The following is a 25,199-nucleotide window of genomic DNA, read 5'->3' as shown; positions in this document are numbered from 1 at the left end:
ATGCACAATCTGGATTCATAAATAGGTCTGAATAAATAAATAATGGTGTTAATGGGAAGTATACAACTCTAATACATGGATATCTCACTTTACATCACATCAAAATCAAACTTAAAATGACTTGAAAACATCTTTACAGTTTTTGGTGAGCAATCAGCTTGGTGGAAAAGATTAAAAAAATACTGAGGACTTTGCCTCAAAACACCACTGTATGCAACTGTTTTGCAGTGACGTTTTGCAGCGTCTAATTCCTGTAATGTAGAGTCAGCACTGTACTTCTGCTTACCTCGTCACTCAGAGCGATTGAAACATCTTTGTTGTCCCTGAACTCAGGAGCATCTATCATGAGAAGTGCGTCTCTCGTGAGAATGGACACAGCTCGCAGGATAAATGAGGCAAACAGGTTGGTGTGGATGTAATTACGTGTGCAACGCAGCTTCCTGCAATATTACACACAAACACATGGCTTTTCACACTTGAAATACTTAAACTGTTTCACACTATAAAGTCCTGAACCCTGGATTAATGTTCTTACTTTCAGTGTCAGTGTCATTGATTGAGCGATCAATAGCACGATAGCTTTTTTTTGTTTTTATTCATCATATTGCAGGATAAATTAGTCTAACAACTTCGTATTGGTTTTTTTAGTGCTGTCAAATCGATTAATCAATATATATATATATATATATATATATATATATATATATATATATATATATATATATGCACATATAAACAAACTTTTATGTTAGATGCGATCAATCGCGATTAATCAATTTAACAGGCCTAGTTTTTTTTTCTTCTGCATGCCATGTTCTACTCGCCTTTCTAAAGAAAAGCTGTCACTCACCTGAATATGAGAAGTATGACGAGAGCTAAAGACAGGCTGGCCAGGGACAGAGAGTAACCAACTGTGTACATCACCCTGAAATAGGCCAAGATCATCATCTGATTCTCCTGTGAAGACAGCGAGTGAAAGAGTAGCACTATACAGACATGAGCCAATTTAATTCATGTGACTACTCTGAAAGAAAAACCTTCTCAGACGTCTTGCGTGGGACATGAAGGCAAAGCTTCAGAGCAACTCATACATTTTTCTAACTCTGCTATACTGACAGCCATTGAAAGCTGCCTCAGGCAGAAAGTAATGACATCTTTATATTCATGGATCACACTAGCGTGTAATAGCTGCCTATAGCTCTGAAAAATAACTGCGAGCAGGAGATAAAGTCTGCTGCGCCAGTAAGAAATGAGAGCAGAGCTCTGCAAATGACACTAGATTGACTGCTTTCCAAGAGCTTTGGTTTATGAAATTACAGAACGGCATAAAAATTCACACAGCCAGTTTAATATTTTACATAAATTCCGCATATATCACAATCAAATTGGTTTCTTTCACTGAGACTTTTTTCAGTCGTTTTGAGCAACAACATGGTGTGCCTGACAGAGTTATAGGCTATTACACGCTAGTGTGATCCATGAAAATAAAGATGTCATTACTCTCTGCCTGAGGCAGCTTTCAATGGCTGTCATTATGGAAGAATTTAAGAATTGACTCCCTTTTAATTCATGAATTGGAATTTTAATGAACTGGTAACCACAGGAAGTTAAATTGGAATTTGAACTTGAATGACAGGAAGTGGAATTTACTGAATTGCAATTCAAGTCACAAAACTAATTTAATTAGTTCAGGATAATTTAAACAATTACATGATTCATTTGACTAATTATGCATATTTATTTCCTGATCTGCAGATATTTTTCTCAGCTGTTTAGACATTTTTCTTAAACCAAGTTCAACAAGTTTTCAACATTTTTTTTTTCAAAATGACAAAAAAAAAAAAAAAAAAAATATATATATATATATATATATATATATATATATATTTTTTTTTTTTTTTTTTTTTTAATAATATAAAGCACATATTAGGGAAGCCATTTATTATATTTGAACATTTTAATTATCTCACCCATAGGGCATATCCATGGGGTCAGAAAAAGTTTAGTGTCAGAAAGATTTTTTGAAGGAAATTAGTACTTGTATTCAGCAAAAATGCATTAAATTGATCAAAAATAATAGTAAATACATTTATATGTTAATATTTCAAATAAATGCTGTTATTTTGATTTTTTTTTTCATAATAGAATCCTGAAAAAACACGTTTCTACATAAATATTAAGAAGCACAACTGCTTTCAACATTAATAATAAGAAATGTTTCTTGAGCAACAAAACAGCATATTAGAATGATTTCTGAAGGATCATGTGACATTGAAGACTGAAGTAAATTGATAAAGACTGGAAAATTCAGCTTTGTCATCACAGGAATAAATTACATTTTAAAACATATTAAAATAGAAAAGTTATTTTAAGTTGTAATTATATATATTTTTTTATCAAATACAGTAAATGCAGCATTGGTGAGCATAAGAAGAAATGTTTTCTTATTGAAACATTAAAGGGATAGTTCACCCAAAAATGAAAATTTGATGTTTATCTGCTTACCCCCAGAGCATCCAAGATGTAGGTGACTTTGTTTCTTCAGTAGAACACAAATGATGATTTTTAACTCCAACCGTTGCCGTCTGTCAGTCAAATAATGGTAGTGAATGGGAACTTCTACTATAAGAGTAAATAAAACTTGCATAGACATATCCAAATTAAACCCTGCGGCTCGTGACGACACATTGATGTCCTAAGACACGAAACGATCGGTTTGTGCGAGAAACTCGGTTAGTGAGGTCTGATCGCGCTCTGACAACAGCAGTGATGTCTCGCGCGTATACTTCAATGAGATCGAGACATCACTGCCCCTGTCAGAGCGCGATCAGACCTCACTAACCGAGTGCTGAACGCAGTTGGACATAGTGGTGTTTTAGAGGTAAAAAATGATATAAATACTGTTCGGTTTCTCGCACAAACTGATCGTTTTGTGTCTTAGGACATCAATGTGTCGTCCCGAGCCGCAGGGTTTAATTTGGATATGTCTATGCAAGTTTTATTTACTCTTATAGTAGAAGTTCCCATTCACTACCATTATTTGACTGACAGACGGCAACGGTTGGAGTTAAAAATCATCATTTGTGTTCTACTGAAGAAACAAAGTCACCTACATCTTGGATGCCCTGGGGGTAAGCAGATAAACATCAAATTTTCATTTTTGGGTGAACTATCCCTTTAAATACATAGAATGAAAATGCAATCTGCTAAAAACTTCAGGACCACTGACAAACCACATTCATGTACATTCATTTTAGGTTTTTTCATAATTTCACACACCCTTTTGGGGTCTCTTTACCTGTGCTATCTGCTGGCTGCCATCTGCATTGCATTGTGAGTGGTCTCTCCATGTGCGGCTGTGGTTGACAGTGAGCCACTGGCCATCTGGACCACATTCCCGTGACACAAACCCATTACGCACTACAGAGGACAGTGATAGATAACAGGCCTTCAAGTAACTGTATCCAAACACGTCTAGTATTGGAGATTTCTTTATGAACCTTTTTATTAATTGAGTGCTGACTGAACACAGTCATGGAAATGACAACCAAACCAATAGCATCATTTATAACAGTCACTCATTCTAAATCTGTCTTATGGTTTTTACCTTGCAGAAGATTAAATTAGTTAGAAAATACACAAATTAAAAGAACATTAAAAGAACGATGCTCTTTAAAAATGAATATGGTGACCTGCATGACATTTATGAAGCATATTTTTATTTTTCTATGCCATTATTGGCAGCAGTACCTTGATCATACCAAGGCAGATACCAAGGGCACGGCACTTTCACAGTTGTGTTGGGAACTCCATCTGTCCAACAAGCGTACATATCAAACATGCTTTTGCAAAACAAACCTAATGGAGAAAATAGAGTTAATGTGAATATAAAGATGATCCAGACAGGTTTAATAACTCTATACACTCCTGTCAGAGCTTATATTATATATAAAATTGTATATCTAATTGTTGAATTCTATGTTAGAAGTGTGTATCCTTATTGACACTCCTTATGCAAGCAAGATTAATACGGCAAGAAAGATTCATGACAAACATTTAGAGAGGTCAATGAAACATTCCTCTCTGTATGTTTACTTCTCTTTATATACAGAGTAAATCTCATCTAGCTGTTTTCCAATGTTGATACAGAAACACACACACACACATACACACACACAGATGAGATGAGCTAATGCCTACCCGAGGGTGTGGGTTGTGAGCTTATCTTCATGATGCACTCATTCCGATACCTGTTCCATTCTTCCACTGTGTCCTTCACCGTCTTCCCACTCACACTCTGAAAGACACATGAGGTTACAACCAATTCAAAACTAGCCTTATTTACTGTCTTAATACATGTTTCTGGTCTTATTGTGCACAATTTATCACCCTGCATGCAAAAAATTCTGACAGTTTTCCATGCTTTTTGCCTTGTAATTACAATGAACAGAGACTAATGCTTTCAAGTTAAAAATGACGCAAAAGCACTATAAGGCCGTGTGTCCACCAAAGAGTGTTTTCCTATGGGCAGCGTATTTATTGAATGAGAGCGCTGCATAATTGAAAATGCCAGCAGCTTGGCAAGGTGCTGAGAGTTTATTTCACAGTGAGTGCTTGCCTTTTTTTTCTGGTTGGGAAGAGCTGAAAAATGTTCACCTTTGGGTAAAACGCAGCGCTCATCACTGTCATTTTTTACGCAGCCATTCAATCACAACAGAGGGGGAGGACAAATACCACAACTTCAACCATCCTCTCTTTCTATGTGGTTCAGCCATCTCTTCATCCAAAATAAGTACATTGTGTTCGACATTTTTATATTCAGAAACAAACTAGAATCTAGAAATCTAGAAATCAGAATCTAGTAACACCTCCGTGGATTTTCCATAGCGCTATCGAGCACCTGCAGCTAGGTGTTTTCAGAAGAGCGCCTGCCATTTTCAGCTGGCTAAAAATGATTTGGTGGATACACAGCCTAAAAGTAACATAAATATACACAGATCAGGCATAACATTATGACCACCTTCCTAATAATGTGTTGGTCCCCCTTTTACTGCCAAAACAGCCCTGACCCGTCGAGGCATGGACTCCACTAGACCCCTGAAGGTGTGCTGTGGTATCTACACCAAGATGTTAGCAGCAGATCCTGCAAGTCCTGTAAGTTGTGAGTTGGTGCCTTCATGGATCGGACTTGTTTGTTCAGCACATCCCACAGATGCTCGATTGGACTGAGATCTGGGGAATTTGGAGGCCAAGTCAACACCTCAAACTCGTTGTTGTGCTCCTCAAACCATTCCTGAACCATTTTTGCTTTGTGGCATTATCCTGCTGAAAGAGGCCACATCCACCAGGGAACACCATTTCTTTGAAAGGGTGTACATGGTCTGCAACAATGCTTAGGTAGGTGGTATATGTAAAAGTAACATTCACATGGATGGCAGGACCCAAGGTTTCCCAGCAGAACATTGCCCAAAACATCACACTGCCTCCACTGACTTGCCTTCTTCCCATAGTGCATCCTGGTGCCATGTGTTCCCTAAGTAAGTGGCGCACATGCACCCGGCTATCCACGTGATGTAAAAGAAAACATAATTCATCAGACCAGGCCACCTTCTTCCATTGCTCCGTGGTCCAGTTCTGATGCTCATGTGCCCACTGTTGGTGCTTTCGGCGGTGGACAGGGGTCAGCATGGGCACCCTGACTGGTCTCCAGCTGTGCAGCCTCATACACAACAAACTGCGATGTACTGTGTATTCTGACACCTTTCTATCAGAACCAGCATTAATTTCTTGAGCAATTTGAGCTACAGTAGCTCATTTATTGGATAGGACCACACGGGCCAGCCTTCACTCCCTACATGCATCAATGAGCCTTGGCCGCCCATGACCCTGTCGCCAGTTCACCACTGTTTCTTCCTTGGACCACTTTGATAGATACTGACCACTGCAGACCGGGAACACCCCACAAGAGCTGCAGTTTTAGAGATGCTCTGACCCAATCATCTAGCCATCACAATTTGGCTCTTGTCAAACTCACTCAGATCCTTGCCCATTTTTCCTGCTTCTAACACATCAACTTTGAGGACAAAATGTTCACTTGCTGCCTAATATATCCCACCCACTAACAGGTGCCGTGATGAAGAGATAATCAGTGTTATTCACTTCACCTGTCAGTGGTCATAATGTTATGCCTGATCAGTAGTATTGCAGGCCATATGAGAGCTTTAAGCAAAACACATATACACACACACACACACACACACACACAAACAGAATTTATGTATTTTTTAGGTGAACTATTCCTTCAAAATGAACATAAAAAAATGCATTAACAAATAAGTTATTAGTTTTTGCTGCAAGATGTATATGTTGATCAATACCTCAGCTCTGCACAAGACAGATAGAGTGAGGAGGAAGATGGTGGAGGTGCTCTTCATCACTGACACAGGTACCAGAGGCCAGACATCTTAGAGCTGGGCTCTCGTCCAACCAGAACCAGAGCAGGCCATTCTTTCAGACCTGCAGGCCACCAGCTGCGCCCTTCAGGACCAAAACATAGCACAGAATACTAAGGGAAATCTGACAGCTCGAAAACAGTTAATAGCCAGATGGCTCCAAGCTTTGAACTTACAGTCTGTCTACACTTTATGTGGTCCTATTAAATCTTCTGCACAACACATAAAAGTTCATCATGTGACCAAAACCTGCTTTAACTTCAACCTCGATTCTCATGATGTAAAGGTTTGTGACTTTTCTTCCTCTCACATGTACATATACTGTACATACTTCAGTCTTCTCATACTCCAAAAAATATATATGTCAGTCACTATACAGAAATAGAAATCAGCCTATTAAAATGTAATATTTAAAAACATGAATACTTGAACAAATCTCAATATGAATATGAACATATATATGTATTTTTCTACTTTTTAGCATTTTAAATTTATAGAATTAGAACAGAATTTGAAAATAGTATAGAATTTAAATAACATCAATTTAAGGGCAATACAATTTTCAACCCCTTAGCATTCCTAAGGTCTCTATTGAAAGGTACGTGTAGCGGTACAGTGGAACGCTAACAGTTTATTATCAGTATATCAGACCATCCCTAAGCAACTAAAACATCACTGCGCAAAACAGAAGAATTAAATACATAGAGAAAATTTAACTGACATTCACAAAAATACTGTGTATTTGAACAGGAATTATGGATGGGCAAACTATAAAACAATACACTCAAAAGATTAAAATAAACATTCACTTTTAGTCACAGTTGGTTGCCTGAGCCCTTAAGCAGTCAATAAAATCCGGACGCTGCTGCTAAATCTCAACCTAATCAGTAATGGTTCAAGGAGGAAGGTCATTTGAACTGAAGTCTCTTCAAGCGTGCTCAAAAGGAGGAAACAGTATGCTTAATCGCGATGATGTGTAAATAAGGGAGTGTCCTGCTAAATCATGTATGACCAGGTAGGTGTTGAATAATTTAGCTGGTTTTGTGCTAAACAGGCTGGAAAGTGCTGAGGGTATAAACACAACACACAGAGGACTTTCGAGAAGGAAACTCAGGAAGAGGACATTCATCTAATCACTAATCACATTACTAGGGGAATAGACAGAGTTTACTCCAACTGTTTCACTTTAAACTTCACCTGTATTTTCAATAATTCAATAAAAAGGGGACCACTTTGACCTTGAGTGCGGTCTGCAATGTCTTAATGCTTGAGTTGATAATTATGATTATATAATTAGTTAGGTAGTTGATTATATAAACATGCAAACTGGTAATATCTCCTTTAAAAAGTTTCCCTAAATAGTGGTACAATGAGTCAGTAGTTTTCAACTGGTTTTGTTATTAAAAAAATACAATCATATATTGAATTTTATTATTTAAAAAACTATTTGCATGAAACAAACTGAATAGAACAAATGTTACAGAATAGAACAGTGAATAATTTACTGCAAATAGTTTGACACAATCCATATTTAACCATGTTTGTAACCATTTCTTTTACCTGACATTTTTGCCTATTTGTATTTATGCTATTTTTTTAATTTGATAATGATGATGAGGGCCAAGTGAGAGATGAATTTGTGTCAAAATACAGAAATGTCAACAATAAAACATAAGGGAAGTGTTTTCTCCACCCTTTTAAATGCTGTTGCCTATTTTGGTTAATAGCAGGATTTTATTTTAACTGCATTTAGCATCGTTTTCCCCTGTTGTCTATGACCAGGACTAGATGTTTGAGTCAACACCTCATTAAAGTATCTTGAGCAGATCTCATCAGCCTTTATTTATGTAACGGTTGTGTTGTCTTGTTACCATGACAGTTCTGGGCACATTTTTAAACAAACAAGTAACTTCTAAGTGGATGTGCTCCTTGACTTTTATAAAGAGTTATGCAACAATTCACTCCTGAAGGCCAGAAACCAATTCTGCAATGTTTATATTGCATCATCTTTAAAGGTTCTTCTGATAAATTCATAAAGTATACTTAATCCAGGATATCCACTTGTGCCCGTGCCAAAAACATAATTACACAAAACCTTGGACACAGTTGAATGACTCTAAATCACGTCAGTTTGCCACATCCACCGACATTTCACAAGCAACCATTTAAGGATAAGAAAAGAGATTTTTAGACATTACATCTCTTAAAGGCAAGTGGAGAAAACATTCACTTGCCAGTTAAGCTTGGCAGGTGTGTTTTATACCAGGCATGTCAGTTTCCATAAGACAATCAACAGCTTTTACAGAGCAACACTGCTGAGAGGCACAACATCACAGGGCTGCTGGAAATCAGTTAGAATATTGGTCAGTCAAATCAACTCATTAAATAAGTCCTGCTGATTATAATGTACACTAGAATTACCATTCATCTCACAACACAATATGAAATAACAGCAGCAGGTAAGAAGTCATTGAGTTCATAATTAATTTACTTGCTCAGTACACTTAAAGTTATACAGGAACAATCCTCCTGGAGCAACCTGGGCTAAAGTTTCTTGGCCAAAAGCACAATGATGATATAACTCACTCCTTGGGGGATTCAAACCAATCATCAGGTTACCAGCCCTGAACTTTAGCTAAGTATGTTATTTCACCCCACTTACATTAGCATTCAAAAGTGCGGGGTTGGTACAATTTTTTAAATGTTTTTTAAAGTCTGCTCACCAAGGTTGATTTTTTTTTAAAAAAATCAAAAATACAGTAAAAACAGTTTTATTGTGATATATTATTACAATATAAAAATAACTGTGATCTATTTAAAATGTATTTTATTCCTGCAATGGCAAAGTTGATTTTTTATTTGAATGACATTTATTTGAAAATAGAAATAATTTATAACAATGTCAAATCTTTTCATCCTTGCTGAGTAAAAGTATTAATTTCATAAAAAAAAAAAATAAAAAAATCTCTATACTTTTGAGCAGTTGTGCAGAAACATGTCTTTTGAACATTTCTGTTACTTGTATGTAATGGTCAAAAATTACACCATAAAGTCCACACTGTAAAATGATTGTAATTTTAACTGTAAAAGACTAAAATTGCAACAGTAAAAACTTGTGAATTGGTTAACGTTAAGTTCCTGTACAAGGAAAACTATAATAGATCTTACCATACATTTTTGTGTAATTTTACAGTAAAATACTGTTAACTGTACCATTTTTGGAAGTAAAAAGAACAGATCATCTTATAATTTACAGTAAAAAACCATAAACTGACATTTCCAGAATTCCTCTTGAGACTTCACATTTGATGTTTTTTTGTTGTTGTTTTTTTTATTTTGTTTCGTTAAAAATTGCACCATAAAGTCTCTAAAAAATTGTATTTTATGTTACATCTTGTGTTGTAAATGTTTATTGCATTATTTTAGTGTTATGTGTGTAACCATAATGTTTTGTATTTGAGTGCATGACACTAGTCATCTTCTAGTAACAGTATTTACCTCAGCTGTGAAAATGCTACTTGTGATGAACTTTGATTCATTATGGCTTTCTCTTACCACCTGTTATTATGGTGGATGTCAGTATGTTAAAAGTAAAAATCAGATTTTATTAGCAATGTGACCTTGCTAATTTAGCAGAAAAGGGCTGTTGAATTTACTGGTTTAATTTTTTTTTTTTTTTAGTAAATTATAGTTTTAAATTGTAAATATTTTATCTACTGACGTCAGTTTTTTTACATCAAATTGACATCAATATTTTGACATCAAATTGACGTCAATATTTTGACAACAAATTGATGTCAGTTTTTTGACCTCAAATTGACATCAGTATTTTGACATCAAATTGATGTCAGTTTTTTGACCTCAAATTGACGTCAATATTTTGACATCAAATTGATGTCAGTTTTTTTGACATCAAATTGACGTCCACACACTGATGTCCAATTGATATTTGAGATTTTTTTTTTTTTAGTAAATTATAGTTTTAAATTGTAAAATTTAAATCTTATTCTGTTTTATTCTGTAATTACAGGGTTTTTTTTCTCCAGTGCACCATAAAGTTGTGACATCACCTATTTCATATCAAGGAGTAAGAATGAGCTTCAGTGAGGACCAGACTTTATCTTTCTACCCAAAACTATGATTAATTTAGCCACTATTTTGTAGGAACACTTTTTTAGTGATTGGTTGCTATGACACATGAGAATTTCAATGCAATTTTAGGAAAGCAACAGTACATCTTGTTTTTATATTCATTTAAATTCAACCCAAATAGAATCTGGGTTCAGTCCTGCACTTTATTAAAGCTTGAGAGAAACAGAACATGAAAGTTTTTTTTAGAGTAATAGCTGTTGTTTCAGGCAGTCTTAAACTCAGAGACCTTCACACACTGGTAAGTACAACACCAACTAAATCTTAAAAGCAGCAGCAACATTAGTGAGCCAGATTAGCTACGGCTATTTACTTGTTTACATAACTCAGCGTCTGCCTGCAATCTGACCTTGAATGCACCAGACATGATTTATTACCCAGGTAAATGGACATCGTATCTTACAGTCTACTGTGCCACATAAGGTCATAACCCATGGGGGGGTAAAGGAAAAGAAGTAAGAACGACAGAAGAAATTTGTCTAATTGTAGTTGTGAAGTAATCAATGTAAACTATTTGCAAATAATATTTTATTTTAAAATATGCACACATTCACTCTTTATCATACAGTATATCTAATAAGTTGAAATTCAGCACATTCAGTTGTGAAATAGCCTACATTGCATTACTATATCTTAATGTGGTTTAACATTTCTATCATAAAACATGCTGTCTTCTGTGAACAGTAAGGCCCTCCTTCTTTGATTTGATTGGCCATCTCAATCATTTTGACATTGACAAGCATAAAAATGTTGTATAAACGGAAAACAAGTTGAGAAAACACAAAAATCTGCTGAAGTTTGTTGCCTTAAACTTTTAAGTTTTATGAAGCAAATATACTTATATGTTTTCTTTAAGTGAAAATAACATAATTTACAATATATATATTTTTTATTTATTTTTTTATTTATATATTATATTTGCACTTTATACTATGTTTCTATTTAGGTATTAATTTTTATACTTGAAACATACTTTATCTCTTTTCCCCACCAGCATTTTTATTTTTAAAGTAGCCAGAGCCAGCATTTTTGATCATTTTCACAAAACGTTCATGGCCTCCAGAATTTATGTTGTATGAATGAACATGATATATCAAAGGCCCTGTTTACACCTGGTATTAAGATGCATTTTGGTCGATCAGATCACAAGTGGATGAAGCTAAATACAGGTGTAAACAGGGTATAAACGTTTTGAGCATGTCCATTTTCAACCACTTCCAGAGGTAGTTGAAAACGCATTCGACCGGATTGCTTTTGTAGTATAAACGCTCATGTGGTCGAATGCATTCGAACAGTGCAACAGACCACCTACTCTCCACCTACTTAACTATGGGATGCGCGTTAGTCAGATGGGATTTAAACTTTGTTGGCTGAAGACCCACGTTTGTTTTGAAGAAAAATGTACCAAGCACAATGTTCTCTCACCATTCCTGATTTTTAACACTCACTCACAGCTAGGCCTGGGCAATAAAACAGTATCGCGATCCGATTCGTAAAGCTCCGAAGCAGTGTTTTGAAATCGGCCCATCACTATATTGTTGAAAAGTCGTTATTTTGTTTTTTTGGTACACAAAAAGTATTCTCGTCGCTTTATAATATTAAGGTAGAACCACTGAACTCACATGAACTGTTTTAAATATGTTTTTAGTACCTTTGCTGTGAATGCAGACCTCACTGAGCCATCGGATTTAATCAAAAATATCTTAATTTGTGTCCCGGAGATGAATGAAGGTCTTACGGGTGTAGAACGACATGAGGGTGAGTAATTAATTACATTATTTTCATTTTTGGGTGAACTAACCCTTTAATTAAAAATGCATTGGTTAAATTCAAACTTTTTTTTTCTACTGGTCTTTTTTTGAAAAAAAGTTTATAACATTTTTTTTCAATAATTATCAATACCATATTGTGATACATTTTTTAGCTGTATCGCCCAGTCCTACTCACAGCTGAGCCGGCATTCTAATGTAGAACCCGGAAGCACTGCACTGTTTCCTATGGGAACAGCTTTGGAGACTGATATGGAAGAGAAGATATTGTTGAATAAAGTCATTATTTTTGTTTTGTTTTTGCACACAAAAAATATTCTGGTCGCTTCATAACATTAAGGTTGAACCACTGTAGCCACATGGACTATTTTAATGATGTATTTACACCTTTCTGGGCCTTGAAAGTGGTAATAATGTTGCAGTCTAATCGGAGGCCAAAAAGCTCACCGATTTTATCAAAAATACCTTGAACGAAGATGAATGAAGGTCTTACAGGTTTGGAATGACATAATTAATGACAGAATTTTTATTTTTGGGTGAACTAACCCTTTAAGTAGATTTGAAGTAAATTCATATGTACATCACCAGTGGACAACACAAAAATTCAGATACTCAGGATTAAGAACATATCTGTTTTCTTTATAAATAAATATTTTCAAACAATGTTTATGTGAAAAATGGCTACCCAGTCAAAAGAGTAAACACAACTACTACAAGCCAAGTATACTTAGAATACTTAATTATACATTTAAGTATATCTAAATCAAAAGATTGAGTACAAGTATAGGCCAAATATACTTAGACTTTTCTGTCAGTATAAGTCAAGTATCCTTAAGTGCATATTTCTGAGACGTACATAAAACATAGACTGAAAGTATACTTTCTTATTTTAGCTTGGCTAGTTTAATTTAGATGATGCTTTGTTAGTTCAATAAGCCAGATTTAATTCATATAAATTATCAAAGGTCTGTATTGTGTTTGATAAGTGACTGTTGTTCTCCACTCAGAGGAATGCAGAATGGGCATATTTGGAGAATTTAATGGCATACACTCTCTGTTCAAAGCAGCTTGTTTAACATTCCTATACTACATCTTTCAAAGTGATCTATGAAGATCAAAAATGGTTTTCCCAAAACCAGTCCTAAAGTTGGAAGGGTCAAAAAGGATAAAAGTGGGTACTCCATTAGCTGTATCAGTTTATTTATATCTACAGGACTGTAATGCACCCTCTGTGCAGTTCTTTGTTTAGAGAGTGATTCAGAATTACTCAAATCAAGTTTTTTTATAAGCTGGTCCACAAAGAGTTTACAATATCAAACTTTTTTTAAAGCCAGCATGCAGAAATTTATCATTCTTTGAGGTCAGATTGTTCTGCTGTATGAGGTTCATAATATAAGGCAATATATATAATATTAATATAGTCAGGGGCGTAGGAGCCATTATACGTGGGGGGGACACGTCCCCCCCACATTTCAAAATCTAAGTTTTGTCCCCCTCACTATTTCCCAATGTCAGATTTTGTTTTGCATTGCCTGCCTATCTCTGCCGATTTCAGAGTCTCCAAATTAATCCATTCTGCAAATTTTAAATTTTTAAAAACGAAATTATAGGCTTAAGTGCAGTTCCGAAAGTTGGTCGTTTTGTCGCTATGGTTACACACACACGCACCGTAAATTGCGCTCTTTTATATGGCAAAAGTGGGAGACATAGAGCAAAATAAGTAGACTAGCACCAATTAAGTTTTTGTGCACTATATTCAAAGTCATCTGAAGCAATTCCATAGCTTCATGTGAGGGACAGAAGAAATATACATCGATAAGTTCACGGTCAGAAACTCGTCTTCCCTCCGCTACAGCTGTCAATCATTCAGCATTTAAACAGCGCGTCGCGTTCGGTAACGACAGTCAGCACGGGATATATTCCATTATAATACTTGATATGTAGATAAAGGGCTGTGGATTTGCATAAAATTACTTTATCTTGCTGGAGTTTATTGCTGTTTCTGAAGATGTCATCATACTGGCTACAGGATGTCTGTTAGATCGCACAACACAAGGACTATGAATTCGTGTCACACGCACAATAACTGGAATTTAAAAATGAAAGAAACATAGATTAATAAACTGTTAGATACAGTCAGATGTACACAGGGATTCTCTTTTACCGTGAACTTTTCAATGCGCAGCACAACTGCGCGCTCTGACTCGATATTGCTTCAAGCACATCATTCTGCACCCGGGATGCGCATTAGCGGTTTTTTGCTGTTGTTTTGAAGCGTTTCATATTATCATGGTTTTGCACACTGAAAGATTATTAATAGCCTATTTTGTTCTGTCGTATCTATAGCTTGTTGCCCCATTAAAAAGCTGCACAATACATTTAAAATAAGCGTCTTTTAATGTTACATTAATATAAATACATATAATTATTTACATATAAATCTAATTTCATAATACAAATAGTAATTTTAAACTTTTTATTAACATTTGGATTTATAAAATTACTGTGCAAAGTTTTTAGGCTAGAATATTTTTTGCTGCTGAATTATATACTCGCCTAGTTTACTTATTTATTTATTGGTCAGCTTATGAATATATTTTTATTCATTTGTTATTTTTCTCTATAATGAGATGTTGTGTTTAGTGCATTCTGGATTGGTTAACAAATCAAAGATACAGGCTCCCACTAATAAATTAATTCAACAAAGGTAACCTCTTTTGCTACATATTTTTAATGGTTTAAATGTGTACTCTACATGTTTGACCACTTATGAACTATCATTTAGCCTACTATATGTTGTGTACATGACTAATGTGCCCTACCATCACCAATAAATAAATTACTTTTAAAGCACAAAATTGTTTACAAGAGAACAAATTTCTTTATTGATCTAGTCACGTAATTTTGCTCTCAGAATACACCAGATTTATGCATTTAAATTTAAAATGTACAAAATTTTCCTCCGGGGGAGCATGCCCCCGACCCCCCTAGAGGAACCGATGTCCACCCACCAAAGTCTCACAAAATCTTGCATTTTAGTGCTTATATATATATATATATATATAAATCCAGGGAATTTCCCCCGAACCCCCCTGGCATTTACTGTCCCCCCCAGGTTCAAAATCGCTCCTACGCCCCTGAATATAGTGACTTGAACTATATTTGCTATGAAACAATACGTACAATACATAGGACGTACCAATCCAATATCATGAGAAAACGTAAATATTTTATGTTTAATTTGTATTTGTAAAATTTGATTCAATTGATACAATTTTTAGAAAAAAAGCATGAAGGGCCACCCATAAAAAAGTAAGCAGATTGTATGAAAACATATAAATGGTCGTACAAGTTCACCGCCAAACTATTTTACCAAAATGTAAAATAGTTAGGAATTGCCATGAGAGTGTGTTGTTAACCCTTAAATGCATGACTGTTTCGCCAATCATTTTTACATATTCGGGTCTTTATTGACCCGGATCAATATCTAACACGGAAGGTTCTCTACCTGTCACGATAATATAAAACTCCTCTGATATTAGAGTAACAATTATAGAAGAATAAAATAAAGCATATTTTGTTACCTTTTGGAGCTTGAAAGGGCACGGTTTGAGTTTTATGCCATCATCACTGTCCTCGTCAGAGCTCATTTCCCAGTAAATTCAGCAAATAATAGGCTATTTTTATGTTTGAGGTCACGAATATGAGCCCATTTGCAAACTCAAATGTATTCTCAAATTTATCTAATTTTCAACATCTTCAAAATCAATATTTCAATCGCTAACAGCTTCACCAGATTCATCCTGTAACAGTTACAGTCATATTTAAATGCGTTCAGTACTTGCTCTGCAGTAAATCGCTGAGCCATTTCATGTTTTTCTTATTATTTCGTTTTCTGTCTGAATGAGTCGTCACCTCAGCATTGTGTATCAGACATTGCCACCTTGTGGAATAAAGGTGAATTGCACTTATTCCGTCATCTAAGATTTGTGCAGAAAAAATATACGTACACTCATACACACCTCGGGTCGTTAGCGACCCTATACAATTTTTACAAAAAAATTAATACAAAAATAGGCATTCTTTTATAATTTTTTTCTTGATATATTATTTATAATGAATTGATTAAGGAATACCAAGAAGGTTGATGTCTAACTTTAAAAAATGAACGAGGAGGAGGGTAGTGAATGATGTCCCGGGTCACTAAAGACCCGAGGTATGCATTTAAGGGTTAAGTACATAAAGTAACTCCACTGAGACACATCCCAAAAAGTCCCCCATTCAGGATATGTCAATCAATCAATCAATCAATCAAACTTTATTTATAAAGCACTTTAAAACAACCAAAGTTGACCAAAGTGCTGTAGAGAAGAATATATAAATATATAAACATAAAATACTCAACTCAAACAAGACATAAAAAACCAAGAAAAACAAATTAAGATTAAGATATGTGCCTCTTCTTTTACACCAAAAACAATCATTTTCAAACTCATCAATTTATTTTATGCTTCTGAATTTAGTAGAAATTAAGTTTGTTTTCCTATTATGAATCAGATTGTAATACTGCCCTACAAAGGTAAAACACATTGCCCACACAAACATTTAAGTAAATAAAAATGTGTTTAAAAGTAGTTTTTATTACATTTTGATTGTTTTGAAATCAAATTTCCATTTCTTTCTCTGCCTTTGTAGGACAGAACACTCCATGAAACATTTCACCTCACAAAATGTAAACTTCACTTCTCTCATTTTAAAGGAGAAAATCTTGTGTCAGATTCTTTTCTGGCATGCTCCTTATTTCAAATTGGGTATACGGTGGAAATTCAGTGATCCAGAAGAACACTGCGATATTCACTCATGAACTGCACTGCAAAATCCACTCATAACATTGTATTGCACAAGAGTAAATAAAACATCATCTGAGAATATACAGTCTCATAACAACTTTCATTAGTTTCTATTTAAGGGAAAATGCAAATGCAAGATATTCCTGAGAATACTCCACAGAAGTAGGAATGTTATAGCTGTTGTGGTCAGGATCAGTCTGGCATTTCCAGTGAAATACAAAGCAAGACGATCGAAATAGCACCACGGTACGATCCAGGAATAAATACTGATGCCAGTATCCAGTGAGAGCAACGTGAACATTAATATTTAAAGACAATAAAAAAAGTAAGGAACATAAATTATTTTGGCTAGTAGAAGAAGGAGATTTGAAAACAGAGTGAATAATCAAATGAGACAGTTCTGTCTTTCCAAGAACTGTCATGACAAACAGACAATTCTTCAAACCAAGCCACCAAATCATGAAGTTGATACATTTCAAATCAAGTAAGCTGGCAGACAAAACTACTATACGCATACTCTAAAGAATAATCAATGATAATTTGAGAATCTGAGCTCTTGACTGAGTGAGCAGCATACCGACTGCTTTCACTTTAGGGCGGAAAATGTTCACATGAACACACACTCAGTCCTATTAATTATAACGATTATGACGAAGTGTTGAAAAACTTTAGCACTGTGTATTTTTCTGCCCCTGCTGTGGTGCCAAGGCCATCCCCTTTTAACTCAGCTCATATTAATTGGGTTCATATTTGCACACAAAAATTGTAATCATAAAGTTTACATTCATTTCATTTTCATTTTTATTCAACTTTTTCAATTTCGCATCCCTTGTAATAATTCACACATATTTTTTAATTAATAACGCATTAGACATTTTAGATATATCTATATTGTTCTACAAACTTTTTTCTAAATTATCCATTTCAATGTAACGTAAATGTAGACATGCACATTGCCTAATATTCCAATAAAGTATATCTTTTGTACACTAAACTGTGATTAAGTTCAATATCTGTCATTTATATCAGTGTTAATTATATAGCCTACAAGTACTTAGTCACGGGGACATAAATGTCAGCATTTTCTGAAAAACAGCCAGGAATAAGAGCATATGCCCGAGAGTGTCAAAAATGTAATGAAATACTGAAGAGGAAGAAGTTCATGTAATACATTTTTTTATTTTTTATTTAGCAATTATCTAGTCACATTACAATTTAGATCAATTCTAACCCCTGGTCACACTCTTCTAAGACTATAAAAGATAACTTCACATATATGATCATTACTATGTAAAAATTCCAGATGTTATAAAATGGTAAGTTGCATTAGTTATTTGTAATGCTTTAATTTTAATAGCACATTTTATTGCTATAACTCAAGTCTCTCTTCTTCAGCTTTAGATTCATCTAAAATTTGAGAAAGTGACTCTATTTAGCCAATTTGAAAATCACATTACAATTACAATAGGCTACATTTAATTCAATATATTAGGCCTAATGGACAATAGATAGAGCCGTGTTTAAAAGATTCGTGTTTCCCGCTGCTGAGACATCTTGGGCTTTTCTCAAGACTCTTCCACGTGCTTTAGTTTCACTTGCATTGATTTTAAGCTCAAACAGACATCAATGAGGTGAACGCAAACAAAATAAATGATGCTATTATGAACATCTTTGATATAAAAATGTCACGAAGAATAAGAGCACGGTTACATTGAGTCAATACGTCAAGCAATGGAAGTCCTTCTCTGATTAATAGCTAATAATTAATAATATGCTAAATACCACAACACTGACAGGATTAGACCGATAGTGAGCAGTCACGTCAAGCATATTGACAGCCTAAATTCATTTGCAAATGAAAAGCGCGTGTCCTGGTCAGGAACCATATAAGCACAAAAGCATGAAATCAATTTATCCATATGCAGGTAATTTTTTATCACTCAGGTTAAAACAAAGTCGTCTTAAATAGCCTACTTCAAACTAAGCATATAGTTACAGAACAAATAATTATAGTATATAGACACTCATAACACAATTGTAGCAATAATATTAAATATTCAACGACCTACCGTTCAGAGAAACATGTTTTGGATAATAAATGTTCTTTAAATTCCTTTGGTCGTGTTGAAATGGTGCTGTTAGCCAATCCAATTTCCTTAGTAAATGAGAAAAGTTGTTTCGCTCGGCTTCTGGGCGGAATCAATCTTTCAATAAGTCAAAAGTCAGAAGAAATCAAACTGCGCTTCCTCACGTCCATCACACAGACCGTCTGTGAGCGCGTGTGGATGCGCGCCACCTATAAAACACTGCGAGACAGAAGGGTGTTCTTTTTCTTTAAAGGGGCAGGAACCTAAATAACGTCATAATTTATGAGAAATGAACCTTTATTTTACACCATAAACTAAATCGATCATTAAACCGAATTAAATCGTGTGGAGGCTACTGAAATGGCATTGAAATGTTTGCTTGCATTGTTAGAAGACTTTCCTCACAATGGTTGTGCCTTCTGCTTGCTCATCATGCCAAAATAGGTAATCATCTATCATTAGCTATCAATAGCAGCATTCCTGTTGCCTTTTTGCAAAACCCAGTGTTAATATTTAGCCTTTAAATCAAAAATGACCCACTTTCCACCAGGCTAAATGTTTTTGTTATACATTTACGTTAGCACCTGAAAATCTGCACTGGGATTTCATTTTAATCCACTGCACAATTACTGGTTGAATTTGGGATGAATGTGTCGGCTTCATTTTACTTTCTAATTTTAAACAGTATCAGTTTAGTCACTAAAGGTGTAGAAGGTTTGGTATTCTAACCTGTAATCCCGGCTTAAACACAAGGGATTTTGTCTGTTTTTCACACCCAAAGCAATTGCACCAGTAAAGATGGCAGATTAAAAGACATTACTAAGCAGAGTGATATGAACCAAACCCAGTATGACTCAAACAAATACTTGCCAAGATGGAATGTGCATCTGTATTAATAGTTCCCATTATAATTCATGATAGTTACCTTTTAAGATAAACCACCATTGTTTAATATACTCTCTCTGATATAGGCTACATGATGCATTCACAGAGTGTATAATCACAGTTTCATGCAAAAGGTCAAGCTCCAGAACTTAACTGATTAGCTTAATTTATGAAATTTTACAATGAAAATATTTTCATTATTTTAGACTTAGAAAAAAAGGGGTAACAATCGAACTAGAATACAGTCAATCGAACTATCGAATACAGTCAATCAGTCTAATCAAGGAAAATGACGAACATTCAAATCTACAGGTGTGAGAAATTATTTACTACATGTGCCTGGGAAATTCAACACCATAAACACACAAAAATGTCAGACAGAGAGTGGGTGCGCACTTCCAAAATATTATGTAATCTACAAAGGGCTGTATATTGCATAATATTCTGTCTAAATTAAAATGGGTAGAATGAACCTATGCACTAAAATCTATTCAACAGGGTAGAATGTACCATTACAGTTTTGCCTAATGTCTATTGCAACACATCAGCAACACAAAGACATGATATAGTCATTATACATCTAGCAGATACCTTACAAATTTCAAAGCAGAAGCCTTTTAAAAAACAGGAGAGAACAAGTTTCATTAGGTTTAGCCTCAATAATAACTTAATAAATCCAAAAACGATTCCAATATAATTCATTTGTTCAGATATTTTTGTTTCAACCATGCCAAAGAAGAATGTTTGATGGAGACACTGTCCACCACGTAACAATACAGTTGAATCTACTTTATTTGGCCTTTGAAAACAACCGATTACACTTCAATGTCACAAAATGAATTGTAAGTAAAGCAGGGGGTCAGTATGCAGAACCACATTTTGATTGGCATGCATCATCACAGTCCCACTATGATGGCTTTTTATTATCTCTTAAAATATCTCTTAAAAAACTCTAAAAAATGAAATTGCATCAGAATACTGAAAGATTTCAAATACAGTAGATTCCAGTGAGGATTATAATCATACTGTATGTAGCTGTAATAAAAAAAATGACAGCACCAGACAATAATTTTAAGACACTTTTACCATTATCAGTAGGTTTCATCCAGACCAATATTACTTAGTTCTGCTTCAGTGGCCATTCAATATGAAGAGAAATAGATTGCATTTAATTATCTGGTTTCACAATAAGCTAAATCATCAAAACAGTTCAGCTGAGGGGGATAGGTTATTTAAAACAATGTGTGATGGGGACATGATCTGCAGAAAATTATAAAGTATGTGCTGTGAAAAGCTGAACAGTGACATTCAGTTTTTTCAATTATTATTTTCATTTTGTATAATGTACTAAGACTCGAGGGGGTCAAACGGTTTACTTTCTACAGTAAGTTGAGCTAGATCATAAAGATGGCAAAGATGACTAAATCGATTTTAAAGTCACAGGTACTGGAAGTGGTTAATGAGTAATTCAGGATCTCAGGATCTTCAAATTCATTTACTTTGTTTAATGTTAATCTACATGTTAAATATAGATTAAGAGGCCAAACAGTTGACAATTCTGGAAAATTATAGTATACATTTCTTAAACCACCAGCTCTGATGCCCTTAAAATAATAGTTAGAATAAAAAAAAATACACCAAAAAAAAAGGTCAGACAAGTTTAGAGTGGCACAAGTGTGGGTGAATGACCAAATGTTCATTATTGGGTGAACAATCAACATAGTAGTGTCCTATAAATGTCAGAAGTAGCAAATCTAAAGTTGCAGGGTAAAGAGACTGAATAGTCTGGGATAAAAGTGGACCAATTACTTATGGCTATCCATAAAACAGTGTATCGGCCTGTTCACATCAAAATCTATAGTGATGAAGCTCTGTTAAATCTAGGCAATGTTTTTCAGAAACACTTTTTGTTATACTGGTAGAAACTCGCTTCACATCCTGATAGCAATCAATGCAAGTGATAGCAAGTGGTCTAAATATTTAAAATTATACATATATATTTTCTGTGGAAGTCTCAGGACCAAAAAATGTTCATCAGCCCCAAAATGAATCTGCAGCAGTGAGGTGGTAGAAGTCAGAGCTCTAAGTTGTTTACGTTCATTATTATTGTAATGTTATTGTGCTTTGATACATGAAGTAATTTAACAGCGTCTCTCATGACGCTTTGCATACTCTGCTCTGGTTGTGCACGTTCATGTGTTTTGGAGGAGGCGTGACTTTGCAGACCCTCTGAAGGGAAGGTGGGATATGCTTTCACAGCTAGCTTGCTATTGCTAGCCTCTCCAAAATTACCATACCCAACCTTTAAAGGTGCCACAGAACGCTTTTTCACAAGATGTAATATAAGTCTAAGGTGTCCCCTGAATGTGCCTGTGAAGTTTCAGCTCAAAATACCCCATAGATTTTTTTTTATTCAGTTTTTTAACTGCCTATTTTGGGGCATCATTAAATATGCGCCGATTCAGCGTGCTTCCCCTTTAAATCCTCGCGCTCCCCGCCCCCAAGCTCAGCGATTCTATAATACATTGCAAAAACAAAGTTCACACAGCTAATATAACCCTCAAAATGGATCTTTACAAAGTGTTCGTCATGCAGCATACCCGATTATGTGAGTATGGTATTTATTTTGATGTTTACATTTGATTCTGAATGAGTTTGAGGCTATGCTCCGTGGCTAACGGCTAATGCTACACTGTTGGAGAGATTTATAAAGAATGAAGTTGTGTGTATGAATTATACTGACTGCAAGTGTTTAAAAATGAAAATAACGACGGCTCTCTTGTCTCCGTGAACACAGTAATAAATGATGGTAACTTTAACCACATTTAACAGTACATTAGCAACATGCTAACAAAACATTTAGAAAGACAATTTACAAATATCACTAAAAATATCATGATATCATGGAATCATGTCAGTTATTATTGCTCCTTCTGCCATTTTTGGCTATTGTCCTTGCTTGCTTACCTGCATAAAGTCTGTTGTTTCAGCTGTACACAGCTTCAGACATTAATACTGGTCTAACGCCTTGAACATGGGCTGGCATATGCAAATATTGGGGGTGTACATATTAATGATCCCGACTGTTACATAACGTTGAGATTCGTCTGTTCTTCGAAGGTCTTTTAAACCAATGAGATTTACATAAGAAGGAGGAAACAATGGTGTTTGAGACTCACTGTATGTCATTTTCATGTACAGAACTCTAATTATTTAACTATGCCGAGGTAAATTCAATTTTCAATTCTATGGCACCTTTAAATGCACAAGGGCACGCAAACAAGTAATTGTTCCTGGCTGGTTTAAAATGAGATGGCGCTCATACCTGTAAATCTTCGACTGTCACATTCTATGAGGGTATGAGCACAGTATACAGACTGGCTTTATGACAATAAGTGTTTATCTTCACTCATATCCATTATTTAAATGAGAGACATTTGTGAAGCATGTTTATGCAGTGAAGCTCCGAGTGCAATTACTTTATCCTTTATATAGAAACACTAAAGCAGAGGTTCCCAGTGATGCAAAGTTCAGCTCCAACCCTGATCAACGCACAACTGAACCAGCTATTAAAGTGCCCCTATTATGGATTTTTGAAAATTACCTTTCATATAGTGTGTAACATATGAAAACATCCTGCAAAGTTTTAAATCTGAAAGTGCACCATATAAAGTTATTGTTTCTCAAAAGTAAGAGTCGACTCTGAGTCAATTAAACGAGTTGTTTGTAAAACGAATCCCAAGCTGTTTTTTTGTGACGTCAAGACGAAACATTAGCATAGTGCCCGCCCACTTATTGCGCGCGCAGACAGCAGGGAAAACTTGAACCCCCTCAAACACTGCAGCTGATTCCTGTGGATACTGGTGTTTTGTGTACGCTCCGCGCAGCTTGTAGGTCTTCAGTTAGCCAGCTAACAGCAATATGTGTTCGCTTGCAATTGTCTAGAAATGTGTCAAATGTTTGTCGTTGTTTTTACTTGGAGTTATGATAAAGAATAGAGCAATATGTTGGTGTACAACTGACTGCAGTGCTTTATCAATATGTTTCTGCATTGGGCTAATGCATATACCATGACTGTTTGGGTGTTTACCACTGAGCTGTGGGCTAGGTGCTCTAACATAAACATAAAACAACTTATTATGACAAGCCGGGCATTCCATTTCCGACATGCGCTGCACGTAGTGTACCAATCACAACTGACTGGGTCATCTGACCAATCACCGCAGATTAGCGTCATGCAAAGGAGGGGTTTGGAAAAATGAATCATTTGGGAGTCGTTAAGCAAATAAGGTAAAAATAAATGCATATTATAAGACAATGAAAGTGTTTTTTGACCATGCATGCATGTAAACCTGTTGTTGCACTTGATAATTACAGACAGGTGTGTTTGATTGGTGTTGGATCTGGTCCACTTCTTTCCCGGACTGTAACAAAGCACATATCAGTTACATCATGATGTCTTATGGATAGATGTTATTTGCAGTTCTTATCGGTAAGAGCAAAGTAAATACAGCAATACCCCAGAATGTTGTCCATTTACATATTTACAACATGTTTAAGAGGTGTAAATGAAGATGAAAGCCATTTTCCACCACTTAAACACATTCTGTTTTCAAAGTAAGTGCAGCAGAGAAGAACATTGGGTTGGTTCATACTAGTGTTTCAGTTCTGATTATACACAATTGTACACCAATGGAGAGTAACAGTAATTGCCTACTTTTTAGTGATCTTGTTTTCAGAGGTATTTTCCCATTCATTTTCTTCATTGGGATTTCAAAATATTCTTCAATAAAGAGAACTCGGCCATGAACGAAGCCAATCAGCTCATTGATAAATTACAAAAACTATCATTTTAAGTAAAGAAAAAAGAAAAGAAAAAAGACATTTGTGCGACAATTGACTGGTGGCTTCAGCTGAAGCATATACCATAGACGAATACTCTCTGAGCATGCAGAATCTTAAAAAAAAAAAAAAAATCTCAATGTAGAAAATGAATGGGAGTTTTAC

At 35.2% G+C, this 25,199-nt stretch overlaps 1 protein-coding gene across 1 annotated transcript in view; it reads right to left on the bottom strand.

Annotated features, from left to right (window-relative positions):
* gipr (gastric inhibitory polypeptide receptor) overlaps window positions 1–20,189 on the bottom strand; it is a 29,971-nt gene extending 9,782 nt beyond the window's left edge. The window contains exons 1-7 of the mRNA XM_048161885.1: window positions 19,290–20,189; window positions 6,378–6,537; window positions 4,201–4,297; window positions 3,751–3,858; window positions 3,299–3,420; window positions 851–957; window positions 287–440 (exon numbers count right to left, since the gene is read on the bottom strand). Of these exons, the coding sequence (XP_048017842.1) occupies window positions 287–440; window positions 851–957; window positions 3,299–3,420; window positions 3,751–3,858; window positions 4,201–4,297; window positions 6,378–6,434 (645 nt within the window). The 5' untranslated portion in view covers window positions 6,435–6,537; window positions 19,290–20,189. The remainder of the gene's footprint in view (window positions 1–286; window positions 441–850; window positions 958–3,298; window positions 3,421–3,750; window positions 3,859–4,200; window positions 4,298–6,377; window positions 6,538–19,289) is intronic.
* Between the last annotated feature and the right edge of the window lie 5,010 nt (window positions 20,190–25,199).

Source organism: Megalobrama amblycephala, linkage group LG16 (assembly GCF_018812025.1).
Source record: "Megalobrama amblycephala isolate DHTTF-2021 linkage group LG16, ASM1881202v1, whole genome shotgun sequence".
Classification (NCBI taxonomy): domain Eukaryota; kingdom Metazoa; phylum Chordata; class Actinopteri; order Cypriniformes; family Xenocyprididae; genus Megalobrama; species Megalobrama amblycephala.
The sequence above is the reverse complement of the archived record's forward strand: the minus strand, read 5'-3'. Positions and strand labels throughout refer to the sequence as shown.